Raw genomic sequence first — 22,015 nt, 5'->3', positions numbered from 1 at the left:
ACTGGGTGCTCTTTCCGTTGGCCTCTCTCTGTTCCATTAATGTAGGGTTTTATTTTATTTTGTTTTGGAGCACTTCCTTATTTTCTGACATTGTAAGATATCCAGGCTCATCTTGTATATTTCACGTTCCAGGCCTGGAATCAGCTATTTCTCTGAGGAGCCTTGGTTTCTTTTATTGGAGAATGGTATTAGAAATCAAGATCTATGTGCTAAGTGTACATAAACTAATTAAAAAAAATTTTTTTTGGCCACACTAAACTACTTATGGCCTCTTAGTTCCCTTAGTAGGGCTTCCCAGGTGGCACAATGGTAAAGAATCCTCTTCCCAATGCACTGCTGCTGCTAAGTCGCTTCAGTTGTGTCCGACTCTGTGCGACCCCAGAGATGGCAGCCCACCAGGCTCCCCCGTCCCTGGGATTCTCCAGGCAAGAACACTGGAGTGGGTTGCCATTTCCTTCTCCAATGCATGAAAGTGAAAAGTGAAAGTGAAGTCCTGTCCGACTAGTAGCGACCCCATGGACTGCAGCCTACCAGGCTCCTCTGTCCATGGGATTTGCCAGGGAAGAGTACTGGAGTGGGATGCCACTGCCTTCTCCATCCCAGCAGACTAGATGGCAAGAAATGCGGATTTGATCCCTGGGTCAGGAAGATCCCCTGGAAAAGGAAACAGCAACCCACTCCAGTATTCTTGCTTGGGAAATCCCACAGCCAGAGGAACCTGGCAGGCTACAGTTCATGGGATGGCAAACAGTCGGACACAAGAGAGTACACATACACAGGGACTGAACCCTGGTCATGGCATGAAAGCACCAAGTCCTAATCACTGGACCACCATGGAATTCCCTAAACTAACTTTTAATAACACAAGATGATCACTGATAGTGAGGGTCTAATTCTTAATTCTTTCATTAATTCTTCAGATGCTATTAAGAGCCGGTCTCAGGTAAGTGAATGACATCCTTCATTCCTAGATACAGCAATATCTTAAAAACCTCTAGATACTTAATCCCTTTATATTTAATTGCATACTTTATATATTTAATTGCATAAAGCTGGAGACCAGAGAACCAGTTCTGAGCACTTTCGTTAAAAAAAATTAACGTAATTTACAATACCTAATGACCAGATAAGATAGCAAGCTGAATAAAACACTCTGTATACATTAACTCCCTTTGTTGAGACCTAGTATTAAGACCAGATAAAATGACAAAATAGCTATTTTCCTAACTTAAAAATGCTTAAAAATTCAAGAAAGATCATGAAAGAAAAATGAAAAACATTTTAATATTTAAATAAGTTGCTCAAAACAGAAACCACTGTACTTAAAGGGGAAAAAAATCCTCCAAAAAGAAGTCTGTTAGTCAAGAGTTGGCATATAAACTACCACCTGCTGTGAAACTATTAACAAGTTAAATTAGCTCAGAAAACTAGGAAAAACAAACTAATCACAAAGCCTCATGATAAACTCCATCATTTAGTAATGTCATTGTAATTTTACATTATTAAGATATATTTTCTTAAGTTAAATGGTAAAGATTTTTATCACTTCCTCTCTATCTCTGTCAAAACTGCCTACTGATCTGGGCACACTGATTTAAATCTAACTCCCTCATTTTATGTCAGAACAGAATTCTGAGTGGGTGTTTTTAAGCCAAGAGTGGTTGGGGTATTGCCCATATGAGGCATCCCTAGAGGTGATCTGTTGGGCAAACTAACGAAAGTGGGTAAATGTTACTGGGTACCAGGAAAGGAACAAAAATTTGGATTTGAATAGAACTGTTTTAAATTTTAAACTTTTCATTATTTATAACAAAGCAGCATTAATTTTATAGATGTGCTTAGCTCACAGAAGCTTTTAATATGGTTATGACAAATTAATATGTTTATCTTTATAAAAATCAAAACACAAACTCAATTCCAGTTAAATATCAGAAGGCTTGGGTTCAATTCTCATATGTTTTCCTAAACAAACTGAGCAAAAACTTAACTTTTCTGTGTTTTGTTCTACCACTTGGAAAGTGCAGAGAGTATTAATACAAAAATATAGTCCTCAACCAGTAAGTAACATTTGGATCAATAAAATAAAGGTGGAAAATTCCATGAAGAGAAGGAAACAATTTTTAACCACCATTTCCTCCCATCTAAATACTATGAATTCCTACAAGCATATTTTTTTCTGAATGAAGTTCAAATTAATCTTTTTAAAAGGTTAAATGTCATCTAACTGATGACTCCTCTGCTCAGAACCCTCCCATGATTTTCTACCTTACTCAGAGAAGGGCCGAAGTTTCTTGGCCGTACATATTGGGCCCTATTTACCTCTCAGAATTCCTTCTAAGGTCCCCTCTTACTCCACTCGGGGACTGAGATGTGCCCCTGGCATTAGGCCCTTTGTTCTTCTGATTCCCTTAGCAGGGCATTCCTATCACAAATCTGCATTGCAAATCTTTGTTTAAAAAACCCCTTCTTATGAGCCTTTCCTGATCACATTACTTAAAATAGCAATGGTAGCCTACCTAAACACCTGAATACTCTCCTTTTCTTAAATTTTTCTCTCTATTGTACTCATCATCTTCTGAATTACACACTATAAGATTCACTTGTTTTGGTCATCCTATTTCTTCCTCTCCCAGTAAGCTTGATTAATGAGGAAAGGAATCTTTCTTATGTATTTTATTCACTAATTCTTATAAAGTGTTTAGTGACTAGTACATAGCAGGTATTCCATAAATATTTGCTGAATGGAAACTAATACTCCACTTAAATAATTTAATCTGTTCTCCACAATCTGGGCTTTTAAATGAGAATGATTAATATGATATGAGATGAAATAACAGAGCTCTATAACAGAGGGGGTTATGAGAGCAGAGACACAACAAAATTGGCTGGACTGGCATTGAAATGCTAAGCAAGATCAAAGGAGGAGAGAAGAATAACAGAGTGAATCTCAATGACAGATTCAAAGAGTTCATAACTAGTTTATGGTGGCTCAAGCACAGGTATACACTGGGAAAAGCAGGAAATGAAGTCAGAAAGGGTGGTAAGAATCAGAGCAGGAATGGTCTTGTGAGAACAGCCAGAATTTGAATTTCATCCTGAAAGCCATGGGAGCTATGGAAAGACGCAGGTGAAGAGCAGGGAACTAGTAGTAACAAAGCTGTAGGACGGAGTCTATCAAGAACCTCCATATAATTAACATGACAGTACTTGTAAAACTAAAGAAAAAAAAATTTCATTTTAGTTCTGGAAGGAATTTAAGTTAGAGTGGGTTCTTAAACTTACAATAAAAATCTCATTTAAAAATCTTTATGCTTCAGTTTCCTCCACTATTAGATGGGAATATTAACAATAACTAACATCATATGACTGTTACAAGGATTAAATAAGTAAATACAAATATATTGCTAATAATAATGCCTGGCAAGTTTTAAGTATTCAATGATGCTAGCTATTTAATACTTTAAATACACAAAAATGAAGACTAACTTACAGTGGACAGAAATAAGTTCACCCCCTCCCCCCAAAAAAGTCAAAGCAATTCTTAATTTGAAGCTACATCTAGTTCTTGGAAAGGGATAAATTCATTATCTGGAGTGGATAAAAATTATCTTAAAGGGAACTCAGAAGACTTTCTGAAATTTGGTTGTAATTTTTGGAAGCCCTTACAATGCTGAGTGTGATCTTTTACATAAGGTCATTGATAAGCTGATTTTCTGGAAACTAGTTAGGGAAGAAAGAACACTTGATAACTTGATACATGCTTTCTCATTTAATACCAACTCTAAAGCAGATAACTTTAGGTTTGAGTGAGTAAATTCAAAATCAAGTTAAATAACTTGTCAGACAAGACAGCTAAGAAGTTGTTTGTCTTCAAAATCTATACTGTCAACCAATCAAAAAAATCTCTAGCAATTACAAGAAAACAGAAAGACAAAAATTGTGACCACAGAGTTACTTAGTATTCTAAAATTCTCATTTCCAATAAAAACTAAGTTTACTGACCCTTTTAATTCTGATCAAGGTATATCATATTTATTTTTTCAGGCTACTTATAGAAATTCCATTAACCTGAGCCATTCAATTAGCTTGTAAAGTATATGTGCAGATAGCAAGAAAAAAATAAATTTCTCCTTTAAAAGATAACAACGGCATCATCTCACATGTAATTAAAGCCATTAACAATTGCTGTTCTGTCTCTCAGTCATGTCCAACTCTTTTATTATTACATTGTTACTAATAACATTAGTTATTACTAATATTATTAATGAATAATAAACATTTATTATTTATTAAAACATTTATTATTAATAAAAACTTATTATTAACTAATAAATGTTAGTTATTACTAACACCAATAATGTACATACATTTTCAGAGCTTTAAATTCTACTCAGTGATATTGCAAAAAAGGGACCCAGACTCAATCACTCCTGTCTATTTCATTTTATCTTTCCTAGCCAATAGTGACCTAATGATCAAAAAATACAAATTCATACATGTGTGAATACAGTGGTAACTACTGAATTAAAAAAAAATCTGAATACTCAAATTACAAACAATAAATACCACTTACTGTAGAAACAACAGGTGAACAAATTATTATGTTAATTTAACTTCTTCAAATACAAATTTTTGAATGATGGTTATATACTAAGCATTATATACCAACACTGAGAAAGACAGTGACTGAATAAAACAGGCAAACATTGCTCTCTTATGGAGCTTCCATTCTAGTGGAGAATGTGGACAACATTAAACATGTATAATTTATGGCAAGAACAATTGTTTTGCAGAAATATAAAACAGCGTAAGAGTACAGTGATTAGGATATGAATATTATTTTAGACAGAAATTTGGCAACAGGAGCTTTATCTAAGAGAACTATAGAGACCTGGAGCTTTATCTAAGAAAACTATAGAGACCTGAATGAAGTGAGATGATACAGTATGTAAAGTTCATAATGATTACTCTGAAAAATATTAAAATGATATACATGATATCATATTTTTTATATTTAATGTCACTTTAGAGTTCACCCCTTAATTCTATAAGGGTATGATCTGCTCCAAACAAGCATTACATAGTGACTAAAATCCATTAATAAGTGCCATTCTGCTTGAGGAGGAAGAAACCTCAGCAATAACTTTTATAAATAGCTCAGGAAAATGGTTAAAGTTTGAAAGATGCCACATTAAAAAAAAATTAAATTCACTATGAGACACTAATGTAAAATAGCTCCTCCAAAGACTGTGGAAAAGGCATTATTATAAAGAACATTAAGCATATTACAAATGTAGTTCACTCAGAATAACATGGCAGGGTAGTGATTATGAACCAGACCTGAAAGTTTCAAGTTGACTATAGACTCTTTGAAAATAAATACAATAAACTTCAACCTCATAAATATACCTTCTATAGGATGCTACAGCATGTACATAAATGAGTATTTCCTCATCTAAATGAGACATTCACAAAAGTACAATTTTCTTAACTACTTTTTAAAAAGGTAGCCTTTATTTTTATCAATAACTAATTACATAGTCATGTAATTTATGATATGAAGGGTTTGAAAGAATTTGGTTTGTGGGTAAAATTTTTATTTACAAGAGAGCAATAGTAACTGGAAAAGTTGGTCTTAAGAGATTTGAAGTATAAAAATATTTGACTAAGTTGAGTTCTCCCCCTAGTGGAACTTGAAAATGATCTAAAATATTTCCATGATTAAACATAACCTAAAATGTATTGTTTTTGTAATTAAAAAAGGAGTTTAGGATTTTAACAAAAGATCTATTTATGGATCTTAACTTGTATATAATAAATGAGTGAAGGTTGAATCATTAAGATGTTTACTGAAAACATATCTATCACATGTATGAATAGCAAACTGGTCAAGGAAAACTCAGTAAGCAGAAAGACGTAAAAAGCAGAGGACTAGGGGATACAGGAAAACAGCAAATTTCTGAAGACATGACAGCTTGTAAATGGTACAAAATTTTAAAAGAATATAAAAACTTTTAAAGAGTGAAAGTGTGTGTGTTTGTGTGTAGGTACTAGGGAGAGAGGATAGGGTGGTAATGGTCAAAGAAGAGGCTAGAGGTGAAAGTTTCAACAATAATGAAAAGGCTAGCATTTGTGCTGAGGAGTTTTGATGTGATTTGGTAGGTAAAAGGCAGTCAATAAATTATCTTAGAAAGATAATTTTGGTGGCTCCGTGGGCGAGCTCAGGCCAGAGAAAAAGAAGTTGAACAGGAAGTTGTGATGTTTCAGGTAGGGACGAATGCAGAAACATTAGGGAGTAGCAGGGAGGCACAGAAAGGCCCTGAAAGATTTTTAAGTTTCTGAAATGAGTAAAATTACCTTTGATCTAGTTTTATGTTTACCCCATGACTTTTATCTTTTGAAGAAACTGAAGAGCTGGACATGTTTAATCTATATGAATTATTAAGAAATATCTGAAACCAGTCAATCCTAAACGAAATCAGTCCTGACTATTCATTCGAAAGACTGATGCTGAAGCTGAAGCTCTAATTCTTTGGCCACGTGATGCGAAGAACAGAGTCACTGGAAAAGACCCTGATGCTGGGAAAGATTGAAGGCAGGAGGAGAAAGGGCAACAGAGGATGAGATGGTTGGATGGCATCACTGACTCGATGGACATGAGTCTCAGTAAGCTCTGGGAGCTGGTGACAAACAGGGAAGCCTGGCATGCAGACGCAAAGAGTCAGACACGACTGAGTGACTGATCTGAACTGAACTGACTGCACTGAAGGCAAACCTACATGAGTAGGTGAGCAGTTGAAATGCTAGTAGGAATGTTAACTAGCACAAGCACTTTGTGAAAATAACTTCATATTCTCAAATAAAGTTGAAAATGTACATACTCAGCCTTGATAAATATGGTAGAACATTAAGAAAGGCATAAGTGAAGTTCCTACTAAGTTTGAGTAATTTGGTAAGAGATGATACCATCAAACAAGACTTGAGATACAAAAGTAAAAAAACAGTTTGGATAGAATAGAAACACATTTGATTTTAAACATGTTGAATGTGGAGTTCCTGTACAGCTTCCAGGAGGAACTCTCTACTGTCCATTAAAAACATTGGTCTACTGATCAAAAGGCATAATATGTTAAAAACAACAACAAAAGACAAGTTACAAAATGGAAGTAGATATCTATAAAACATAACATATGACAGAAACCATCACAATCTTGTATAGTAATTATCTTCCAATTAAAAATAAAATAAAACTTAAAAGAACTAAATATACATAAGAAAAAGATAAACAACCCACATGAAAAAATACAGAAGATTGTAATAGGCACTCTATAAAAGATGAAATCCAAGTTGCCAACCTCATTAGTAATACAGCAAATAGAAATTTAAAATCATGATGAAATATAAATGCAAACCCACCAGAATGGCATAAATTAAAACATCTGACACCACCAAGTGTTGTGGAACAACAGAACTTTCATATGCTGTGGTTGGAAGTTAAAACTGGCACAAACACTTTGGAAAATAAAACTGAAGATCTCCGTGCTTATGACCCAGTCATTCCACACCCTGCCATACATGCTAAAGAAACTCTTGTGCACTTGTGGTCAGTATAGTGTATAAAATTGCTTATAATCACAACATTGTTTGTAACAGTCCCAATCTGGAAATTTAAAAATGACCACTAAAATTAAAATGGACATACACATTGCAATATATTTATAAAATGGAACTGTTGCAAGGAGAAAAATGATGACTCACTAAAGCAACAGTGAACAAAGAAGAGACACAAATATTCAACATGACTCTACACGAAATTCAGGATCAGAAAACTAAACTGTATGGATGAGCGACGAATATAAAGATGACACTACTGTAAGGTAAAGCAGAGGAGTCACTGCTATAAAGTTCAGGATAAAGGAGCACAGTGTGATCCCGCAGACTTCTGGAACACAGACAATATTCTATCTTGACCCAAGTAGTAGTTATATCTATACTATTTTTACATATAATGTAGCTTTGTTTTATGAACTTTTCTGTACACTATGTTCATAATTTTTTAAAAAGATATAGGATTATGGGACTTCCCTGGTAAGACTCTATGCTCCCAATGCAGGGGGCCTGGGATCAATCTCTGGTCAGGGAAGAGGTTCAAAGTGCTGCAACGAAGAGTTCGCATGCCCCAACTAAAGATCCTACTTGCCCCAGCTAAGACCTGGCACAGTCAAATAAATAAATAATTTTTTAACAGGGTATAAGATTGTTAGTCAGGAGAAAATATGCTAGGATGGAGATAGATTAGAATTTATTGTTGTAAAGATGGCTCTTGAAGCTATATAAGTGAGGTCCTTCATTGTACACTGAATAGGTTTTAAAAACCTAAAAATCTTGGATTCTCAGAGGAATACAAACACAGAGAATTGAAAACAACTTCAACAATCAAAGAGTCAAAAATGGATGGTGCTAGGAAAGCCAAGAGAGGAAAAAAGCTAAGAGGACAAAGGGGTCAATGACAAATGAGATAAGCTCCAGCCAGTTAAGTATTGAAAAAATACCAATGAACCAGCATTTAAGATTCACTTATGAGCCATTTGAGGCTGCTGCTGCTGCTAAGTTGCTTCAGTCATGTCCGACTCTGTGCGACCCCATAGATGGCAGCCCACTAGGCACCCCCATCCCTTGGATTCTCCAGGCAAGAACACTGGAGTGGGTTGCCATTTCCTTCTCCAATGCATGAAAGTGAAAAGTACTCCTATTAAGAGTTTAAAAAAAAAAAAAATTTATAGTAAAATTTTGTGCACTCCTTTCGTTTTTTAAAGAACTGGTGAAATACGTGTTATATTTCATTTTAAACAAAGCATGCAGCATACCAGGTTCTTCACTTTAATTAGCATTTAAGAATCAACAAAAAGAGTCATTCAAATCTTGCTATTTTGTGACTTAAGATGTACAGAAACGTGGCAAAATTTTATAATTTTCATGATATAAAAGTAATGACTAAAACTAGAATTGCATATGATAGCATGACTTAAATAGCTGATTACAGATATCTTATGCAGTTGGTTCTTTTTTTATTTTATTTATTTATTTTTTAAATTTATTTATTTTTTATTTTACTTTACAATTCTGTATTGGTTTTGCCATACATTGACATGAATCCACCACGGGTGTACATGCGTTCCTGGTTCTTGTTTGAAGTTTTTCTTTGAAAGTGAAAGTCACTCAGCCATGTCCGACTCTTTGCGACCCCATCAAATTCTCCAGAGAATACTGGGGTGGGTAGACTTTCCCTTCTCTGGGGGATCTTCCCAACCCAGGGATTGAACCCAGGTCTCGTGCACTGCAGGTGGATTCTTTACCAGCTGAGCCACAGGGGAAGCCCAAGAATACTAGAGTGGGTAGCCTATCCTTTCTCCAGAGGATCTTCCTGACCCAGGAATTGAACCGGGGTCTCCTACATGGCAGGCGAGTTCTTTACCAACTGAGCTATCAGGGAAGCCCTGAAGTTTTTGTGGATATGCAATAATTTCTGGGGAATACTATCAATAGAACATAAAGGATACTGTTTTATAAACTTCTGCAAATCATAATGTGTTGTGATTACTTTTGACCCAGATCTTAAACTGAAATTTACAGACAAAAAAGCATTTCAGGTGGGAAGAAAATTCTAGATGTTGCAGCCAAAACTGTGTTATGGGTTGGAATAGAATATAATAAAACATTTTTAAAAATAAGATTTTAAAACATAATACTTTGCCCATATTGCAAATATACTTATAAAATAATATAAAACAAATGTATTTATATTATAAAATAAGTAGTTCATAATAAATGACAAAACACTTATTTTCAAAGTTTTGAATTTTCTTTCAAAAATAGCTTTGACAATAAGAAAATATGATACAGGTAACAAAAGGAAAAATAGGTAAGTTGGACTTCAAAAATAAAAACTTTTGTGTTTCAGAGGACATTAACAACAAAACAAAAAGACAGCCCACAGAATGAGATGAAATACCTTCAAAAATATGTGCATATATCTGATATGGATTGACCTTGAGAATATATAAGAAACTTCCATAACTTAACAACAATCCATTTAAAATCAGGCAAAGTACTGAACCTACCATTTCCCTGAAGAAGACATAATGGCAAATAAGCACATGAAAAGATGGTCAACATTATCAATCACTGGTGGTGGTTTAGTTGCTAGGTCATGTCCCAGTCTTGCGACCCCACAGACTGTAGCCCACCAGGCTATTCTGTCCATGGGATTTTCCAGGCAAGAATACTGGACTGGGTTGCCATCTCCTTCTCCAGGGGATCTTCCGGACCCAGGAATTGAACCTGGGTCTCCTGCATTGCAGGCAGATTCTTTACCAACTGAGCTATGAGGGAAGACCTTTATTAATCACTAGGGAAATGCAAATCAAAAGCACAATGAGATACCACTTCACACTCATTAGGATGATGACTTTAAAAAAAAAAGGACAACATAGAATTAACAAGTATTGATGAGGATGTGGAAAAACTAGTCCCCTGTGAATTGTTGCTAAGAATGTAAAATGGTGCAGCTGCTGCGGAAAACAATATAGCAATTCCTCAAAAAATTAAACACAGAATTATCACATGGTTCAGCAATTTCACTTCTGGGTATATACCCCCCACAAATGAAAACATGGGCTCAAATAGTCATTTGTACACTCATAATCATAGCAGTATTACTCACAACAGCCAAAAGGCAGAAGCAATCTAAATGTTCATCAATGAATAAACAGATAAACAAAAAGCAGTATGCACACAATGGAGTATTATTCAGCCATAAGAAAGGAAGGAAATTCTAATACAACATTACAACATGAATGAACCTTGAGGACATTACCCTTAGTAAAATAAGCCAGTCACAGAAAAACAAATACTCTATGATTTTACTTACGTGAGATTAATTAGAGGAGTCAAATTCAGAGACAGAAAGTAAGGGTGGTTTCCAGGAGTTGAGGGAAGAAGGGAATGCGGAGTTGTTGAACAGGCAGAAAGTTTCAGTTTTACAAGGTGAAGAGTTTTGGAAATTGGTTGCACAATGAGAATGTACTTAATGAGACAGGCTGTATACATTAAAATTGTAAATTTTACCACAATAAGTATATTTTTATTGCAGTTTAAAAAACTGGACTTGGAAAGGAGTGTTGAAAACAGGAACACAGTCATTAGGATGAAGACATAACTCACTATCCAGGTGCAAAGGAAAGGGGAAATATTACATTATTATTACATTTACTTTACTATTTTCATATGGTACCTGGATTTCAAGCTCAGCAATGTGCTGCTGTAGTTCAACAACAGCTGCTATGCTATCTGCTTCCCGGAGTCTTACAGCCATCACTTCTTCCTTGTTCTAGGGTGGTAAATAAAACAAACCAAAAATAAACCACACAATAAGCCAAACCATTAATAAAACATAAACACTGTAACTTGCCTCAAATTTAGAAAGTAACGAATAGACCCCTGATTAAATCAGAGGGGGAAAAAAAGCCATTATAACTAACACAACATTGTAAATCAACTATACTCCAATTAAAAAATCTTTTTAAATGCCATTATATCTTGAACTTGGTATAAAATGAAGAATAAATATACAGAACAGCATTCCATCTTTAAGAGCACTTGTATATAAATATTGCTAAACTTTTAAATTAAAAGTTAACTTAATTAAAACTATTAAAATTACTTTTGACTGTGAAAAATTAATTTTTTATCCAAGAACAATTATTGAGAACTTTCAAATATGTAACTAGGGCAATAGATTGATAGGGAATATAAATACTGTATATTAGCCATACAATATTTTTAAAATTATATTTTTTGAGGCAATGAATGTTAATGAATATTTACTTTATACTACAAAGGAGATAATAGAAGAGAAAGACAGAATATACAAAAATATATAATATTGAGGAAATGTTAACTTCAGTTGAAATTTAGCAATCAGTATCAAAAATGTGCAGCATGATGACCATAGGAGAAATTTAGCACCTGACAGTAATATCAAAATTTTTAAAAATTTCAAACCTAGTAAAAATATAATTAAACTTTTAAATGAAAATATATTCATTCTTCTATCTTTTTAGATATGATCCTGGTACTTCATTTCAAGCAAATATTGCTTTAAATATTTTTGCCAAGTTGTACATGGCCACTAAGTATAGTTTCTGCACCAAATTAATGACCAGCTCTCAAGCAAGTGTGTATGTGTACAAATATGTATGTACATTTACAATATATTTTAAATCTAGATTGAAATAGAAGATGTACAGTATATAACAGTTAAGATATATAGCACTCATTATTATAAATTCTATTTAGTCAATATATTCTCACAGAATGCTTTCCCTAATTTTTGCCAAATCTTATGTCCACAGGTCACCTACCACTGAAAATGAGGAAAAAGTAAAGTGTTGATGTGAACTCTGGTTAATTTTTGTTCATGTTATTTATTCTGATAATAGAGTTGTTATCATTCTGATAGTGATCAAATACTGGAGGAAAATTTCCTCAATATTATTGTGCTATTCATAATGTAAAGAATGAAGACACAACACATTTTTAAGCTTTAACAGTCTAGAGAAGGAGACAAAAACTCTAAAGGGCCAGATAGTAAATAATTTCAGACTTATGGGTCATACAGGCTATTACAACTACTCTATCCACCACCGGAGTGTGACAGTGGTCACAGACAATATACAAATGAATACGAAATAAATGAATATATTTCAATATACAAATGAATGTATTCCAATAAAACTTTATTTACAGAAACAGGCAAACAGACAGATTTGGAACATGGGCTATAGTTTGCCAACTTCTGGTCTAGATAATCAACAGAACAGTAAGTCAAGCTCTGATTTGTAGTTTGCCAATTCATGTGGTGAACCTGCTCTCACCATGGCTCCTTTCACCTTGACATAACATTAGGGAACATGAGTGAAGATAACATTAGTGGCACACCATGGTATTTCTACAATACAGATATAATTAAGAATAAATAATCTGAAATGCACAAATATAAAAATTAGGAAATCATGAACTTTGAGTATTTACTATCATTTTATCATAATTTGTTGATTATGTTAAATAATTTTTAATATGGCTGTTTAACAATTGTGTCACAAAATTCCTGAAAATTTAACAATTGGTTCTTACAAGTCTTTACCAGCTAGTTCCAGCACATCATTGTGTCTATGTTTAACAAAACTCAAATCTCTGTCACTCCCTTATTTTAAACCCTTTAATAGTACTCCACAGATCATGAGATAACAGGTTCTTTTACTGGTGTCCAGGATTCTCCAAGATTTCTTCCCTATCTACTGCTCTAGCTTCATATATTATCAGTATTCCTTATCACACACTCCCCTCCAACTCGAATGAACTTTTAGTTCAAGCAAACAACCTTCTCTGTTTTGCTCTTCACATGTGTTATTCGCTTCGCCTACTGAACTCTCTGCTGCCTTTCCTCAACTAACTCCTACATATCCTTAAGGTCTCAGCTGAATCATTCCTTAGTGAGCTTTCCTTGAACCATAAATCTAACACTAAACTCACATAACAGGATCCAATGTACCACCTCAATAATAGCACCACTCATACTGCATTGTAATGGTGTGTTTGTCTGTATCCTTTGCTAAGACAGAGCCCCTTGAGGACAAAGATCTCTTTCCAACAGCCAGCACCACCCTGTAACCACTGAGTGCGCCACTTAAAAAGCCTCATCCTTTAGCTTTAGCTGAGCCTGAGATGACTGTAACCTCATGAGACTCTAAATCAGAATCACTAGATTAAGCTGCTTCTGAATTTCAGATCCACAGAAACTCTGGGGTATTAGTGGTTACTCTTATTTTAAGCTGCTAAATTTTAGAGGTTATCTGTTAAACAGCAATAGATAACTAATACATATTTACTCTACTAATTTTAACATTGTATAAAAATATTATATCCATCAGGTAAAACACGAAATATTTGTGCACCAACTTTCTCCTACTTTTCCTCCCTCTCCAACCCAATCACTGAGTCTCTATAAAAATACTGGATTGATCTACTCTACTTTAGTTTCATTGCCAACACCTGAGCCAAAGCTAGCACCTCTGTCTTGTTCTATTACCTGATAATCTCATATCGCCTCTCTCCAAAGCCACCTCAAATCCATGTCCACACACAGTGGCATGTGTGTTCTTTTAAAAAAATAATTATTAATCGTTACATGCATTATCTCCTAATAAAGTTAAAATTAACTGCTGAAACCTTAAGCATATTTGCATAAACGCAAAATAGTTCCTCCAGTTCAGTTCAGTCGCTCAGCTGTGTACAACTCTGCAACCCCATGAACTGCAGCACGCCAGGCCTCCCTGTCCATCACCAACTCCCAGAGTTCACACAAACTCATGTCCATCGAATTGGTGATACCATCCAGCCATTTCATCCTCTGTCGTCCCCTTCTCCTCCTGCCCCCAATCTCTCCCAGCATCAGGGTCTTTTCAAATTAGTCAACTCTTCGCATGAGGTGGCCAAAGCACTGGAGTTTCAGCTTCAGCATCAGTCCTTCCAGTGAACACCCAGGGCTGATCTCCTTTAGAATGGACTGGTTGGATCTCCTTGCAGTCCAAGGGACTCTCAAGAGTCTTCTCCAACACCACAGTTCAAAAGCATCAATTCTTCAGCACTCAGCTTTCTTCACAGTCCAACTCTCACATCCATACATGACCACAGGAAAAACCACAGCCTTGACTAGATGGACCTTTGTTGGCAAAGTAATGTCTCTGCTTTTTAATATGCAATCTAGGTTGGTCATGAGTGAAGTCGCTCAGTCGTGTCTGACTCTTTGCAACCTCATGGACTGTAGCCTACCGGGGTCCTCCATCCATGGGATCTTCCAGGCAGAATACTGGAGTGGGTTGCCATTTCCTTCTCCAGGAGATCTTCCCAACCCAGGGATTGAACCCGGGTCTCCCGCATTGTAGGCAGACACTCTACCATCTAAGCCACCAGGGAATGATCTCCTTGCAGTCTAAGTTGGTCATAATAGTTCCTCCAAATACTTATTAATGATTGTCCTATTGTGGTGGTTGTAACAAATTCTTTGATACTCTTTCCTTTAGGAGTTGTAACTTAATGCCCTTTCCTCCACTTGGACCATTCTCTAGGCTCAGTAACTTGCCTGTAAGGAACAGAGTAGGAGGGTGGGGCGACTTCTGTAGTGGAGAAAGCCAGCAGATACCAACTTAAGCAAATGACCAAAGTTAATAGGACCAGATGTAAGGCATATTAATACAGAATGCCCCCTGATGGGCTTCCCAGATGGCTCAGTGGTAAAGAACATGCTGCCATTGCCGGAGATGCAGGTTTGATCCCTGGGTCAAAGTCCACTGGAGGAAGATGTGGCCACCCACTCCAGTATTCTTGCCTGGGAAATCCCATGGACAGAGAAGCCAGGCGGGGCTACAGTCCACGGGGCTGCAAAAGAGCTGGACACGACTTAGCAACTGAACATATACATGACCCTGATATAATATACTGAGAAAGGGCCTAAGACATATAACCTTGGTCTAAGCGTAAGAAAACATCAGACAATCCTAAATTGAAGGATTTCTACAACATTCCTCACAGATCAAAGAAGAATGAGACACGATGGGGAAATCTGAATGAAGTCTGTAATTCAGTAATAAAATTATTACTAGTGTACATTTCTTAGTACTAATAAATGTGTCATGTTTATGTAACAGGTTAAAATTAGGAGGGGCTGATTAAAGGGTATATGGGAACTCTCTGTACCATCTTTGCCACTTTACTGTAAACATAAAATTATTTCAAAAGTAAAAGTAAAAAACTGAAGCAAAGGACTTCCCTGGTGGTCCAATGGTTAAGAATCTGCCTGCCAATGCAGGGGACAGGGGTTTAATCCCTAGTCCAGGAAGATTCCACATGCTGCAGGGCAACTAAGCTGTGTGTCACAACTACTGAGCCCAAGTGCTTCTGAAGCCTGCAAGCTCAAAAGCCTGTGCTCCACAACAAGAGAAGCTACTGCAAAGAGAAGCCCCCGCGCCACAACTAGAGAGAAGCCCCCCACTCACAACTAGAGAAAAAGCTCTTGTAAAGCAAAGACCCAGCACAAACAAAAATAAAATAATGAATAAAATTTAAATAAAAAACTGAAGCAAATATAGCAAATCAAAAAAATGTATCATGTTTTTTATCTTACCTCTCAGTGGCCTCCCCACAGCATTTAAGAGTAAAACTCAAACTTGTTACCATGACCTATAAATATCTACATGGTAAGAACTAGCTTACCTCCCTGGCTTTATCTCATTCAGCTCTGCATTATATATGAGACTCAGCAACCAAGTTCTTTCCTGCTTTCTGGGTCTTGATCTCTGACCTTTTTCATGTAAGGATCTCCCCCCTACTCTTCATATGGCTGGTTCTTTCTTATTCTTCAGCTCCAATACCATCTCCTGGCACTTGATCTTAATTACCACTTCCTCTAACTTTTCACTCTATAATTAATATCATTAATTATCATTATTAATAATGATATTTTCTATTTCTTATTTATTGTTTCAATAAACATTAGGTCTACCTTCTCCATTTCCGTATCCCCAATGCTTACAAGAATAACCTACAAGAAGACACCCAAATATCTGACAAATATGTATGCTGATGTTATCATTCTTTTTAGTCTCATAATTTCACCTCCTCCAATCCTTATTTGAAAATCACTGTCCTAGAACATATAAATTACATCTAATTAAAATGAAAAGATTTTGTTATACAATTTATAAGAAACATGATAAAGAAACAGGTACCATCATGCCCTGCACATCGAAGCACAAAATGGTACAAACCTAAGGAGAGTGACAAAAACTATGAAAAGTACCAAGGTATTTTCTCTGACCAAGCAATCAAATTTATAGTAATTTATTCTATAGAAATGTGTAGATATACCTCTATACATTTGAGATTATGTATGTACAAAGTTATTCACTATACACTGCTTGTAGTAGTAAAACACTGGGAACAAACCATGTATCCATCAATATCAACCTAGTTAAGGATACTGTGGTATATACATGCAATGGAAAATAATGTATCTTAGAGACTAACGAGGAGACTCTAAGCACTGATAACTGAAAGCTGCACAAAACATATTAACATAAAAAGCAAAAAGCAGAATATATTATTGTTTGCTAACTTTCACATAAGACTGTGAGAAGAGAAAGTATATACTTTTAATTACTAGTATCTGCCTAAAAGAAACTCTAAAGGAAGTTATCAGAAAATAATAAAAGCCATTATCTGGGGAAAAAATAAAGGGGTGTACATGGTAGGGTCAAGAAGAGAATAAGATAAAAAGGATTTAAATATTTTCATTTGTATTTAGCTTTAAAAACATCAAAGCACTATGAAAAATGCACAAGTATTAAGCTACTAAAAATTACATGAAATATAAGCAACAGGTTTAATTTCTTGTTTTCTTCCTATCATTATCCATATATGTACAATATTATAATCATAAAATATCTGTTATTAGAGTATAAAATCTTTTTATAATTTTCAAATTTAGATTTACACAAGAAATCCAACAATCTTATCACTGAAATTCTGGGGGCCAGGTATGTTATGGAATTTCAGATTTTTCAGACTTTAGAAGAGTAATAAGGTGCATAAACGGAACACTATACTATCCAATGGGTTCTGAGGCAGTGTCCAAAATGAAACAGTACGCTCAATGCTCAACAAAAATGAAGCAGTGATGTATAAGTACTCAAACCAAGTGGGATAAATAACAATGATAAATGGTTATGTATTAGTTCAAATCAGGTTCTGCTTCCAAATGAATTTGTGTGAAATTTATGAAAAGATTTAGGTTTCAAAGTGTTTTGGATTTTCATATTGGGGATCTTAGACTTATACTGTTTGAAGTGGGAACACTCAAATTCAATTATAGAGGGAAAATAATGCTAATATTAAAAACAGTATCCCGGACTTCCCCAGTGGTATGGTGGATGAGAATCTGTCTGCCAATGCAGGGAACACGGGTTCAGTCCCTGGTTCTGAAAGATTCCACATGCCATAGCAACTAAGACTGTGTACCACACCTACTGAAGCGTGAGTGCCAAGAGCCTGTGCTCTGCAGTAACAGAAGCCACCACAATGAGAAGTCCGCACGCTGCAATCAAGAGTAGCCCCCGCTTGCTGCAACTAGAAAAAGTCCGCAAGCAGCAACAAAGACCCAGCGCAGCCGAAAAAAAAAAAGAAATTAAAAACAAGCAAAAACAGTATCCTGCTTTACATCAATGAAAAACAACATGAGCTTTAATAATTACTTATCAACAAACCACAAGCTATAATCACATAAAATGAAATGAAAACTATAAGATTTATATAACTGAAAGGCTAGCTCTCTGAAAAAATTCGGTTTATTGTTGAACTGTTTCAATATGACAAAGTAAAATATTTAACACTTAATCAGAATGTGCCAGATGCTAGGGTGACAATTAACATTGGTCATGCTGGAAATCTGCAAAGGCATTTAAAAAATTTGAATAAACCAATATACCCCTTAAACACAGGGGAGATCTCAGAATCAGCATCTGCATATACTTTACAGAGGTATTAATGAAAAGTTAAAGTTAAATAAGATATCATATCAGTTCTCAGAATTCTGAATGTGGGCCCATTACTTACACAAATTCAAAGCAAACAATTATTTTCACTGGCAAACTCCCCAAATATTTATTTCCAAATAGCACTTTACTTTGATTAAAAGGTGCTAAGGTATTTGGGGTACAATATTAAATCCAGTAACAATGTTATTAACATGTTTAAAGGAAATCATATCAATAATAAAATACTAAATTTAGTTCTTTATTAAAAATAAGTCAGGACAGATACTGCAAAATAAAAAACTGAAAAAGATATTAGTATAATAAATCAAACTGATGTAATCTCATGTTACATCATCTTATTTTTAAATTAGCCTAGGGAATTTCCTGGCAGTCCAATGGTTAGGACTCAGCACTTTCCCTGCCATGGCTTGGGTTCAATCCCAGGTCCAAGAATTAAGATCCCACAAAACAGAAAAAAAAAAAGCACACTTAGTCACATACTTCAGGAGGGACTACTCTTACATTAGCACAAATTTCAGTACTGCCTACAGATTTCTGTCAGAGTAAACTGTAACAGTCATGCATATTTATTAGGATGTAATTTCATCTCTGGATTTCAGTGACACTGATAAACCACTCAAGCTTCACTTTTGGTTTTTAATGACACTAGAACAAGTTGATGGAATTACAGCTTTATATCTGCCATTGAAAGTCTTATTTCTTATCATAGAATAATAAGGCTGGAATCTTTAAAGGGCATTATTCCTACTCTCTCACCATGGAAAGATGAATGTCTAGTTTTTTAAAAAAATCTCATAAACAAAACCAAACTTACCAAAAAACAAACTTGCCCTCGTAATTCATTCTAATGTTCACCACAGTCATCTCTTTAGTTATTTCACAAACACACATACATACAACCCCTCTCCTTCCACCCCATTTTCCAACTTCGCCTTCTCTCTCATCATTGTTGTATGATAAATTTATTTAAGGAAAAAAAATACTTGCATTCAAAAACTTTTCCATGCTTTATGAATCCAAACACTCCATAAAAATTTAAAAGATTGATTAAAATAATAACTTGAAATGCACACAATTTTGCCAACCCTTGGGTACACACACAGCTCTTTTATTCTCTAGCCAGAAAACATATATCAATATTGACAGCTCACTAATAAGGTGCCAATCAAAGCAGAGTAGGCCCAGCTTCTCTAAATTACCTATCTTTCTGGTTGAGACATTAAAAGTTTCCGTTTTAAAGGGCTACAGGTCAACAGAGATACCAACCTTCAATCACTTGGTTGACTTAATTTCCTAACCAAGTGGTTGAAAATGAAGTTTCCAGCCTGAAATTTACCCAGAGCATGATGAGGTAATCTGGCCCAAAAGCAACTGCCAAACTAAGTTCAGGAAAAGTAGGAAATATGACTAGCTTCTTTTAGTTTTATGATAATGTAACTCAGTGATGAGATAAAAACAAAAACAAAAAAACATTATTATACTGACTAAAACGTAAACTTGCTGGTTGATATGTTTACCTTGCACTCAATCTCTGCTTGTTTGCGCTTTGCTTCACTCAGTTGGGTAAGCAGCCCCTTGTTCTGTGCAGAAAGATACTGCACCTTCTCCTGTAGATCGGTCACCTCTTGCTCTGCTCTTCGAAGATGATTACTATTGATCTGGTTCTAACAATTAAAAATATAAATACAGAATACAGATAAAAATATAAATATCAGAATACAGATAAAAGGCCTGAAAAAACTGGTGGCTCAGAAGGTGAAGAATCTGCCTGCAATGCAGGAGACCAGGGTTCAATCCCTGGGTTGGGAAGATCCCCTGGAGATGGGAATGGGAACCCACTTGAGTATTCTTGCCTGAAGAATTCCACGGACTGAGGAACCTGGCGGGCTATAGTCCACAGGGTGGCAAAGGGTTGGACATGACTGAGTGACTATCACAAAACTTATAAATTTCTACGTGTGTATACTATGTCTCAGCAATATTTTCAATGTTATTGTTAGCGATAGGTCTATTTTATTCAACAAATAGTTAACTACTTAAATTATAAAACTGCTTTAAAAATCAAAAGAATGCATAAGGTTCACATTAGAAACTTTCATTAAAGATCCATTTACCTTTCATACAATAAATATCTTTTAACTATAAGGATGCTTATACAGAAGTTGTAGGTATTAATTTCTGAAACAGGCAATATGGTATAAACAGATAGATACAGAAATATGATGTATTTAACTCCCCTTTCCAGTTCACAAAAGCAAGCACAGACCGCTGGAAAGATATCACCACCACTTACTGAACTGCAAACTTTTTGATGTCACACTGTGTCATGTTAACTACATTCCTACAATGTATAGCACAGTCTGTTTATGGCTTATGGACTAGCTTTGAATTCTGGCTTGCCATTTGGTGATTAAACAAACAAACTAATATCCAATTTCTATTTCCTCATTTGAAAAATGTACACAGGGCTTCCCAGGTGACTCAGTGGTAAAGAATCTCCTGCAATGTAGGAGACTTGGGATGGATCCTTAAGTTGGGAAGATTCTCTGGAGAAGAAAATGGCAACTCTCTCCAGTATTCTTGTCTGGGAAATCCTATAGGCAGAGAAGCCAGGCAGGCTACAGTCCATGGGGTTGCAAAACAGCTGGACAAGACGTATTGACCACACAACAATAATACTTTTTTAAAAGAAAACCATATGTAAAATACTATCTATTTTTCATTTAATTCTCTTTACAATTAGTTCATGAACTGCAGCCCCCTAGGCTGCTCTGCCCCTGGGATTCTCCAGGCAAGAATACTGGAGTGGGTTGCTGTTCCCTTCTCAAGGAGATCTTCCTGACACAGGGATTGAACCCAGGTCTCCTGCATTACAGGCAGATTCTTTACTTTTCTGAGCCACCAGAGAAGCCCTTTTAGTTTCTGGGATACAGCAAAGTGATTCAATTATATATATATATATATATATATATATTTTTTTTTTTTTTTCCCGTTTTAAATACTTTTCCATTATGGTTTATTATAGGATATTGAATATAGTTCCCTTTGCCATACAATAGGACCTTAACATTATAGATCATGAATTCACTGACATGAGGTAGTTTTCATATTCAGGTTTGACTCAGCTTGAGTTTCTCAATTCTAAATTACTCTATTAGGGGCCTGAAAGAAACAGTAAACATTTTCATAACCGAACACAGGCAAAATTTGGTTCCTCATTTAACAATTTCTCAACCTTGGTGAAGTTATCTAATTCTATCAAGTTTTAGTACACTGATAGGAGTGTAGATATTACTGCTTGACTTTTAAGGCTGTGTTGTGGGAATTACATGAGAAAAGTTTAC

The 22,015-nt window shown here is 35.4% G+C and overlaps 1 protein-coding gene across 9 annotated transcripts in view; it reads right to left on the bottom strand.

Moving 5' to 3' along the window:
• EVI5 (ecotropic viral integration site 5) overlaps window positions 1–22,015 on the bottom strand; it is a 226,152-nt gene that overhangs the window by 53,314 nt on the left and 150,823 nt on the right. For all 9 annotated transcript variants that reach the window (XM_040232310.1, XM_040232305.1, XM_040232306.1 and 6 more), the window contains 2 exons: window positions 20,189–20,335; window positions 11,294–11,389 (listed from right to left, as the gene is read on the bottom strand). In XM_040232310.1, coding sequence (XP_040088244.1) covers window positions 11,294–11,389; window positions 20,189–20,335 — 243 coding nt within the window. The remainder of the gene's footprint in view (window positions 1–11,293; window positions 11,390–20,188; window positions 20,336–22,015) is intronic.

This window comes from Oryx dammah, unplaced genomic scaffold, assembly GCF_014754425.2.
Source record: "Oryx dammah isolate SB20612 unplaced genomic scaffold, SCBI_Odam_1.1 HiC_scaffold_28, whole genome shotgun sequence".
In the NCBI taxonomy this organism is placed as follows: domain Eukaryota; kingdom Metazoa; phylum Chordata; class Mammalia; order Artiodactyla; family Bovidae; genus Oryx; species Oryx dammah.
This window is presented reverse-complemented; position numbering and strand designations above follow the sequence as displayed.